Below are 10,499 nucleotides of genomic sequence, written 5' to 3'. Positions count from 1 at the left end.
TGGGTGATGTCTATGATCGTATTCTTTGTATGTATATTAATTGTACTACTCCAGTATACTAAATTACTACTAATAGTCACAGTGAATCAGAAAATGAGACATGGAATTCACCTGTCGTAGAAGAGTCGTTATTTACTTTCATTAAATACGATCGCTTTTGAGTGGCAACACGTTCTTTGGTACAATTTGGTCGTTTAGTAGTACACCATCTAGATTGGAATCCAGATTAAAATCGAGATTAAGTTTCAAATTAACACCATTTTGTAGAGTTGTAGTAAGTAATATAACTGAGAAACCAAGATTAAAAAAAAAAAAAAAAAAAAAAAAAAAAACAGGTATTCGATACTAAGGTGTCAATTTACGTTTTCATCCTTCCCTCACCACAGCCCGTAAAGACGCTAAACCACCGGAAAACGCTGCACTATCTACTGCGGAACAAACATCTCTACCTCAGCCATAAAAGAACCATCGGAAAATGCAGCATTATCTACCACCCAAGACAGCCCCTTAGTCATAAGTGCGAGTTAGCTTCTAGTCCTAATAACCTAATCTTGTCCTAACACACCCATATCAATAGTTTGTCGACTATACATGAATGATGGATCAAGATTTTGAAAGAAATTATGAAAATGATTTATAGTTGCTTCCTGCAACCAACAACTTAACATAACCAACTCTAATCCACAAATTAAGGTGTGGATATATCATGATAATAATGAGCAGTATAATTACATCTTAGAAAGCACAAAAGCATTTTGAGCAAGAAAAAGAAAAGAATAATGAGAAATGATAGACTAAAATCGTTTAAGAACAAAACAATACATGAGCTGGCTCTCTTCAAGGCAAACTAGAGCAACAAGTAACTAGCAAACCCCCTCTAAAACTTTTCATCACCAAAAATTTAATGGAGGTAAGGTTTATATCTAGTGAAGGAAACTTGTCAAAAGATATTAGACAAATACAAGATATCGACGATCATTACAACCGTGTAGCCTATAGGCTTGTGAGGCGAAGAAAGAATATTGTTTATGAGAGAGAAATGAATATGGAGAGAGCACAGCACATAGAATAGAACATAAACCAATGCACTATATTTAGTGCTCAACTTGCCACGGGTTTTGAGGTTGCCTTCTTCACTGCCTCAGCATACGTCCTGTGTTGGTAGGTAAGGGTCGACTCCAGCAGGTCAAAGAGCGACGTCTTCGGATTCCATCCTGATCATTTTGCAGTCAATACAGAGTGTTAGAGAAGGGAGTGATGACTAGCACCAGTTGAATATACAAGGGGGAGGGGGAGAAACTATTTCATTACCAAGTTGTTTGTTGATGATAGTCATGTCTGGAATTCTCTTATCACTGTCATCGTATCCTTCGCCATAAAACTCTTTTGAACTCACATCTACCGTTGGTGTGTCTAGTGATGATTCACCGCTCACCTTCGCGTAAACCTGAAGAGTATTGAATTAGAGACCAGCACAAACAGAAATCCAAGAATGAAAGGTGTAGTGTAGTCGCTTCTAATAAACATATATTACCTGAGTCATCATTTCAGCAAGCTGCCTTACTGTAACTTCGTTGTTTGGGTTGCCCACATTGAAAATATGGCCATTAGCCCTAGCTGGGTTTTCCTGAATAAAAAAAGAGAACCATTTAGCCAAAGTGTAATGTGGAGTAAATAGCATACAGAAACAGAAGCAAAATGAAGTAGTATAAAATAAAAGTGAACATACAATCATCAAAATAACAGCCTCAATAGCATCCTTAATGTAAACGAAGGTTCTCTGTGACTGTCCCCCGTCAACAAGCTTCAGTGGTTCACGCCTCAAGAGATTCTGCAAAATTAAACAAGATCAGAACATAAAACAAGACATGAATAGTAATTCTAAAGGGCCACTGTCTCAAACAACAAATGAAAGATACATACATTGCTAAAGCAAGCGAGAACTCTCGGAACACCTTCGCTGGGGCCATCAATACCAGGAATGAAATCCATCCTGGGACCAATCCAGTTGAAGGGCCTCACAATTGTAAATTCAAGACCGTTCTCAGCACCCTCAGCTGTAAAGCACATAAGAGTTAGGGTAACATGTAAGGAAATTTCCACACACAAGAACCGACAGACGAAGCATGAATGAATGCATCATTAACTCACCATAAATCAATCTCTCAATCAACTGCTTGGCACAAGCATATGACCACCTCTGCTTCTCAATGGGGCCAAAAATGCAAGGGGATTCATCCTCCTTGAGCAGAAAATAATTCGGATCCTGATGCAAGATGGCGGATTTTAGACTACATTTAGAAACCATACTTGCTCTTGTAAAAAATACTACACATTTCCTCCAAGAAGATAAAGACAAAGCACTATTGACAGAGCATATATGATCTTCAGAAGGTAAAGTTCAAGATCAAAGCAAATGCAAATAATCATTCCTCAGGAGGATACCAATCTTATGGAATCTGATAAAGAATAAATGTAATTACAGCAATGGACAAACTAAAATCTAGGTCTAGTAACCGGAACAAAATATCCTACTCTAATACATGAGCAATTGAGCGACACAACCAAGCTAAAAAAATGAAAAAAGTACATCTACTGCAAATAAAACCCTTCAGATCAACCATAAAGACTTGTTATGATGAACCTAATAGTAACGGAATGGTTACCTGCCGTAGTGGGCTATCTTTTGGCAAGAAAGCACCAATGGTTTTCCCATAAATTTCACAAGTGGAGAAATGTATGAGACGCTTGTTGTTTTCTGAACAGTATTTGACCTATATGCAAAAGAGCCAGAAAAACTTATAAACTGATCAACAGGTAAATCATACCAAATCGTAACATCTTACAACCTGAAGATTTAAAAGCTAGAAACACAGAGAAACTCACCACAGGCAGAGCATCGATGAAATTGCTGTAAATTGTATCAAGTGGACGCGTGTTATAATCAGCTGGAGTACATATAGCAGCAAGATTGATGGTCTGAAACAGGAAAAGGTTCGTATCAAATAGTCTGAAGTCTAGCAAATACTAGTAGTAGTTAATTCACTACAGTAAGACGGAACTAGAAATTTTCCACTAAGCAGTAATTCAGCATAAAATCGTAAGAAACCTCCGCAAAAACTATATAGCCTCAGCTCAAATTACATATCCAGTGCAGATCCAAGAGATTCATAAATCAAGGCAATATCTACCTACTGAACTTCAAATCAGGACAAAATAAACAGTGAAGACGCATTGCTCAATTACGATTTATCAATATCCGCCACGCAAAGACTCAATCAACGCAAGCAGCAAAGAAGCCAGAAAATTCAGATCCGGAACCAAAACCTAGCAATTGGAACAAAATGCAAGAGAAGCGAGGGAAAATTACGAGATCTGCCATGCGGATGAGGCCTTCGAGACGCGAGTCGTTCTTAATGTTGAGGCGGTGGAACTGGATGCGGTCTCCCCACTGCGAGGTCGGCTCGAGGAGGTGCTTGATCTTGTCATTGTAGACGTCGACGGCGAGAATCCTGTGAGCAGTCTCGTCCATCAAGTACTCGCAGAGATGCGAGCCGATGAAGCCGCCGGCGCCGATCATGCATATCGTAATCGGCTTAATCGCATTGCCGTCCAGATCTACTCTTGCGGTCGCCATTTTCGGATTGGAATCCCTGAATTCGTAAATTTGGGGAATTGAGATAAATTTGGAGGAGAAAATGCGGATGTATTTAAAGCTGGAAAAAAAAGGAGGGAGGAGAGGTATCCAGTCGCTAGGGCCCCACTCGCTTCCCAGACGTCTAATCATCACTCGCCTAATCATTTCCGTTCAATCTACTCGCTCTTGCTTGCGGCCACGTGGAACGTTGGAAATTGGTAATTAAGATATTTGTAACTTTGCACGCGGTATTTAAAAATTTTCAATTCGAATATTTACCAAAATAGTATTCAGATGATACGATGACTTAATTAGACACCAAAATTACATCGTAATAATTTAATTTTTATAATTATGTGATATTCTAGATTACATAATAAATGGTTGGAAAGTCATTAATCGGTATTAATTGATCATAATCTGATTTTCTTCTATCAATCAAAAAATTAATTGTTTTATTCTATAGTGTACTCATTTGATTTGAATATTTTTTATATAGAATATAAAAGTAAGAGATGGTTTAAATACTCTGTAACTTCAAATAATAAAGGAGTAACAAATTAAACTTTATTTTTTATAGTGCCGGTAGTTTATAAAATAATAATATGCCGGTGGCTATTACGCATTGAAGCAAATGAGCTGTCGGTTTCTCTTAAATCACGTGGATCTTATCTTTTTCGCCCAATTTGAAATCAAATACTGCTACTAACGTCAGACATTTAACTAATTACTCGATAATTAATCACTGCCATAATGCCATTTCGGATCCCATGTTGCACTAGTAGTACTTTATAATTTGTTAAATTGTCCTAAAATCATACTCTTACAATTTTTTAAATTAATTATAAAATTATGAAATTCTAATTTGTTATCAATTATTTCGTGATGAATTTTTAGTGAAATTATATCTAATATATTATTTTTTCAAAGTTGTGGTAGCAATCATAATTCAACTAAATTTTATGTGTTTTTAGGCAATTAAAAATATATTTTTTCTATATTTAGCTAATAAATGTGGATAATTAATCCGTGACAGGGCCGATTAATCACCTTAATATTACTTTTAATGTCATATACAAGTTAATTATTACTATAGTGCGTATAATTGATTAAGATACGTCCTTTTATTCCTTTATTTATGATGAGTTTTTAAGTGTTCAAATCTAGTCCTAATGTGAATTAGAAGTAACATGTTATTAGTCATTTAAATAGGAACCATGCAAATAATTACGTGTCTCCAGCTAATGACAACTAACAATAGTTTGGCATACATAAATAATTGATTTCTGCCTTGACAATAGAGTGAAGAAGGCGACAAATAAAATAAAATCCCATGCTACATCTTTCATTAAATAATTGTTTTTGTTCCCTGAAACCAATAATCAAAAAATTTACTACTGCTACTATACTATATAGTACTACATTGGAGTCACTACTAAATAGGGAGCAGTACTACGAGCATCCCCAAACATTCCACTAAACTCAAACTCATTTTAACATAAATCTCACATTAAATATTGATTTTACTCTAACCATTTACACTAAACTCAAACTTAAAAGAATATTTTCTATATTATGCATTTTTTACTCACAAAATTTGAAAAACTTTTAGATATTGATTTAGTATAAACCTAAAGATAGGTATTTTTTTCTCAAAAACCAAAAATAGGATTGGTTTTTGAATATTATTAGAGCTAAATACCTATCTAATTTTAGGTTTTAATGTACCCTTGGAGATGGTTTAAGATACAATTTTATTGAGCTTATAACCTCACCTCCTTCAAAGTGTTTGACAAAATAAGCTTCTAAACATCATACTATAGTCTATACACTATATAAAAAAGAAAACCTTCAAGAACTTATACAATCATTATAAAAATAATTCCTTAATTTATCTTTTCACAATCTTCATGATTATTCTATAATTTATAGACTCTTAGAAATATTTTAAAATAAGGCAAAACAAGCCCATTTCTCGTCCACACACCTAGTGCACATTATTCACATGCATCGAATTGTAAAACAGTATAAATATGTCAGTAAATAATTAGAGTTAATACTTAAAAAGCTCTTCTTATTTAAAGTGGATATTTATATAAAAATCAGAATTGTATTTAAAAATATAAAAAATTGAGAAAAATATGAAAGTGAAGTCCGTGCTCGTGCCACCGACACATTAATAAAAAAGGCACAAGGAGGAAACCGCATATCTAGTGGACGTAGAGAAATGAATAGAATCCAAAGATCCTACGCGCGTAGAAGAAAGCGTGTATGCACCTTCGCGGAAATAGTGACGTTTTAATGGCCCATTTCACCATATGCACATAAAACGTGTTAACTTTCGCTTTCTTCTTGATTCACCACTAGATTGTTAATTGGCTTAATTCTAAAAAAATTAGTTTATCTTATATTTTCCAAAATTTAAATAACATGTTACTAAGTTTCAAAAGTTATCGATTATTTTATTTGACCAAATTTGTTTATTCTTTTTATGTTAGTTTCTTAGGTTCAAAACAAAATCATTTAATCGTGCACGTTATTACATTAATACACTATCATTTCATTGATATCACCAAAAAAATTTACGCGTGAATACTATTTTAGCATCAATTTTGCCCCCCAAAAAAGTTAAATAGCAAGATGATTAAGAATTTTTGAAACTTTGTGGTTTATCATTCAAATTTTAAAAAGCACATAGCAGGGCCGGATCCAGAAATTTTATATACCTGAGTCAAACATATAGATAAAGGCATTTTAAGGGTCGGATCCAGAAATTTTATATACCTGAGGCAAACATATAGATAAAGGCATTTTAAGGATCTCTGAAGAGGCATATATAAGGGTATTTAAAAAAAAAATTACAAATTGCTCAAAATAGCACAAACGAATTTTTTTTAAGAGGGGCATTTGCCCCTTGTGGAACTTATGTACATCCGTCACTGGCACGTAGTAAACTAAAAAATTGACCAAAATTTCGTAGTAATAATTTTATTGTTAATTAACCCCTATCGACAATGGGCAGGACTTAGGAGTATAGTTTTGGCTAAAATACTCATGGTATAAAAATTCATCACTTTAACATACAAACTATAGAATAAAAAGATTGATTTGCAATTTGACATGACATAACATAAACAATAAACAATCAAGAAATAAAACAGGAGACCATACTACATATTCCCATCAACAGAATTCCAAATTGCAAATCTAAGACTAGTTAGTCATTAGTTAAGGTCCAACAAAAAATCTTAAGCATACCATCAAATGCTAAACTGCACAAACTTCACATATACTAACATGTCTTAGGTCAGAAAGTACCAAGTTTCCTGGACTTGACTTACTAAGAAACAGGCCCAAGGTAGTCTCCCTCGAGGCTGCCTACAACTCGAAAATCTTTCTCAATCTCGATAAACTTCTCTCCGATCACCAGGAACCGCAGCACCACGCCCTTCTCGATCTTTGAGGACTTACCATTCATGAAGTAGGGGTTTTCCCCGGGCACGAATTGGTAGTCATCCATTTTCTGGTGGGAGAGAAAGATGGTCTCGACTGGTCCACACCTCAGGAACACGCCCGGCTTTAGGATTTTGTGGACAACGCCTTCCAAGATTTCACCTGGCAGAACCTTGAAGGTTATGCAGCTGAAATCTACAGGAAAGATAACATCACCTGACTGCTTCCGGACCTTCCCCTCTCCAATCTTCCCCACTGTGCTCAATGCAAGGAAATAGCCGAGGTCCTTAGTAGCCTTCTTGGCTGCAAAATCAGCCATGAGGCGAGTGATTATAGCTTTTTGAAGCATCAGACCTCCTGCATCGAGGCTCTCAGCAGGAATCAAAACATTCCATGACAAATTCGACTTGAGATACATCTTCCTTTGGTGCCACCTACCGTGAACAAAAAAATGAGTTTAGAAATATCTACCTTTCTGGAAATGAAAGCATAGTAGTGAAAGACTAAGCGGGCATAGTCAAAACTGTGATGTTTCTATCTGAAGAAAACTGTGGTTTAAGAAGACGAAGAAGGAAAGAGTAGTGCGCTGGCAAGATTAAACTGCAACTGATTAGTCCATTAAATGAAAGGAATAATACATATATTCAGAAAAAAGGGAGCACCAAGAAATTTTGTTCCTAGTTTTAGAAATTTTGGTTCTGAGTAAAGCAAAGCATAGACAGACTATCTTCAGCTGTGCTAAGCTCCCACGACGAGGAAGAACTTTGAGCAATAATGTACTAGTACTACAGCTGCATCCTCCTAAAAGCTAACAATTTAGAGTTGAATGAGGATCCTAACTGCATTTTCCTCGAGTTGAAAATCCCCAAATCGCCACGCTTGCAGCAAGACCAAGCTTCTTGATAGTGTCATTTGGATTATTCAATAAGCTTGTTAGAGCTAAGTTCTATGGAAGAAGCAAAATGCAGGCATTGGTTTAGTATCCTCATATATATGCTATATTTCCTTCTATTTCTTTCCTTCCACATTTCATTTCCATTGAGATGCAATTGTAGTTTACATTAAAGGTTTTGACAACAAATGTATAATCCATATGAACAACAACTGAATTGCCCAAACACAAAGAGCCTTGAATATTATCGAGTTAAGCTCACACTACATTCAGCGTCACTAACAACAGTTTTATCTAAAATACCTAATTAAGAAAAGAGGCGGCATTTCATTCTAGGATGCGATAAATTACAATTATCAACGGAAAAAGAGGCTGAAATTTAGTGTTTATGCGGCGAAATTTTCCTAGAGAATGTGTAATCATGAACAAGAGAGAATTTAATTGCGATCCAATTGAGGAATTAAACAAAGAGTAAAAATTTTAACAATTCGCAGTTCTACGAGAAATTACAGGAACAGCATGCACGATTTGTTAAAGAGAATCAAAATTATAATCGATTGGAATCAGCTGCGGCGAAACCTGATGAGCTTGAATCACGCGAAATGCAGTTTTCGCCTTCTCTGTGAACTCTTTGACTCTGTTAGAGTGTGTGAACTGTGTGTTCGTAGTTTGAAATGCCGAATTTGTTGTACCGAGTGTCGAATACATTTGGAGGATTTGACCATTTTAGCCCCACAAAGATTAATTCTATAGCAATAAAAATTAGTATAGGTGATTTGTTGCATGTTTTATTTACTTTGATTATATAAATTTTATTATTAGTGCCAATAATTTACAAATTACATTAAAATAAATTAAAACTTTATCTATTAAATTGCAGTTATTAACATTAAATATATAGATTTTTGACATTTAAGTAATCAATATTTTTTAAGATTAAAAATACAAAACAAAACAAAACAAAATAAATGATATCAACATTAGTCAACAAAAGTTTTGCTCACAAGTAGTAGCATTCAAATAGGATGTGTAACATAACATTTTTCACTGCCTTAAGTTTTTCTTACCATTACTAATAATATTAGGATAATTTGATAAACCTTTTGAGTTCGGAATTCAATTCCAAATTCAAATCATCTAAATTCAACAACTTGATTCAGCGGTCAAAATAATTGAAATTTCAAATAATTGGAAGTACTTCGTAACCCACATTATGCACACGCGCGCGCGCACACACACACAATATTGTATACTCACGCACACTGGACATACACACAAATATTGCATACTCACGCACACTGGACATACACACACTATTGCATACTCACGCACACTGGACATACACGCACAATACTCACACTTCAATCAGAACACACACGTTTTAAACATACTAATACACATACTACCCACACATAATGAAAATATAACTCACACACTGCAAACAATTTAGAAAGATTTGTCATATACTAGTAGTATATTATTATTCCATTTATCCTCTGAAAATAGAAAGTTTATTTTTTAGATTATTTCTTTCTCTTTAATGAGGTGAGATATATTGTCCACTAACACACTTGTTTATATTTTTTTCTTGTTTTACCAATTTTGCATTGACATTGTGCCTTTTTAAAAGTTTCTATTTTTAGAGGACGGGAAAAATATAATTTTACCATGTTATATTCGAACCGGTGAAAATATAATTCTGGATATTTTTCTGATACATCTGTATTTTGTGTATTTACTAGTTAACAAAGAAGTCCATTTGCACAAGTAAAAATGCATTTTTTTGTGAAGCTAAATTTTTGTAATGCTGACTAATGGAGTACATAATATCAAGAAAATACACATGTAATTTTTACAAAATTCAAGATGATCCTACTTTATTTTTATGGAGAGAGCTTTGAATTATGACTTTCAGTTTGCCAGCTCAATCTCCAATAACATGTGTGATTGCCTCATTTGCTTGCCAAAATTTATCACGTCATGTTTTTATAAATTGAGCTGCAACTGACCCCAGCCATAACTGTCTAAATAAATGAAGTGAATTGACATTTGACCCATACCAAATTAAATAGTGTCTCTCACTATCACAGCTCAATTTCGCCAAGAGATTGTGATATTACTAAAGTTTGAAAATTATTCCAAAGTTTGGGTTCATTTTAATAAGTACTAGTAGTAAATGACTTGCAATTTGCAAAAACATGGAGTAGTTAAAGTGTATCTTGGCAAAATCATCGAACAACAGCTGATAAGTACTCACAACAAATTAACAATATAACATGCCATAAAAGCAATTGTACCACAAATTCAAAATAAGATGTATTGTTGCAATGTGACATTTATCCCCGACAATAATTAGGGCATTTAACCGTTAAAATTGAAAGAAATCCAATCCACTAATGAAATTAATATTTCCTCAAAAATATACTCCATAATAAATCTAGAAAAATATTAGTACTATGTACATTCCTTAATCACTAATCGTTTAATCCCGTTTAATACTATGTTTATTGTTATTTG

The 10,499-nt window shown here is 34.4% G+C and overlaps 2 protein-coding genes across 2 annotated transcripts; both read right to left on the bottom strand.

Moving 5' to 3' along the window:
• Positions 1-777: 777 nt before the first annotated feature.
• Positions 778-3,690, bottom strand: LOC125214329 (UDP-D-apiose/UDP-D-xylose synthase 2-like). The gene is made up of 9 exons (XM_048115314.2): positions 3,371-3,690; positions 2,887-2,979; positions 2,667-2,774; positions 2,152-2,266; positions 1,924-2,057; positions 1,730-1,831; positions 1,535-1,627; positions 1,312-1,447; positions 778-1,214 (listed from the first exon to the last, which is right to left on the bottom strand). Exons 1-9 carry the CDS (start codon positions 3,635-3,637, stop codon positions 1,102-1,104), a joined length of 1,161 nt encoding a protein of 386 aa, XP_047971271.1. The 5' UTR covers positions 3,638-3,690; the 3' UTR covers positions 778-1,101.
• A 3,100-nt stretch (positions 3,691-6,790) lies between these two features.
• Positions 6,791-8,688, bottom strand: LOC125212186 (DNA-directed RNA polymerase V subunit 7-like). Its single transcript, XM_048112282.2, has 2 exons — positions 8,562-8,688; positions 6,791-7,524 (listed from the first exon to the last, which is right to left on the bottom strand). The coding sequence occupies exon 2, from the start codon at positions 7,506-7,508 to the stop codon at positions 6,978-6,980; it is 531 nt and encodes a 176-aa protein (XP_047968239.1). The 5' UTR covers positions 7,509-7,524; positions 8,562-8,688; the 3' UTR covers positions 6,791-6,977.
• Between the last annotated feature and the right edge of the window lie 1,811 nt (positions 8,689-10,499).

Source organism: Salvia hispanica, chromosome 3 (assembly GCF_029641045.1).
Source record: "Salvia hispanica isolate PSC_SH4W2 chromosome 3, Shi_PSC_v1, whole genome shotgun sequence".
Taxonomy (NCBI): domain Eukaryota; kingdom Viridiplantae; phylum Streptophyta; class Magnoliopsida; order Lamiales; family Lamiaceae; genus Salvia; species Salvia hispanica.
This window is presented reverse-complemented; position numbering and strand designations above follow the sequence as displayed.

Coding starts and splice junctions, on each gene's coding strand:
- LOC125214329 (XM_048115314.2), bottom strand. CDS start 3,637: ATGGCGACCGCAAGAGTAGATCTGGACGGCAATGCGATTAAGCCGATT. Junction 2,775..2,886: donor TCATCGATGCTCTGCCTGTG/GTGAGTTTCTCT, acceptor TTTTGCATATAG/GTCAAATACTGTTCAGAAAA. Junction 1,628..1,729: donor AGGCTGTTATTTTGATGATT/GTATGTTCACTT, acceptor TTTTTTATTCAG/GAAAACCCAGCTAGGGCTAA.
- LOC125212186 (XM_048112282.2), bottom strand. CDS start 7,508: ATGTATCTCAAGTCGAATTTGTCATGGAATGTTTTGATTCCTGCTGAG.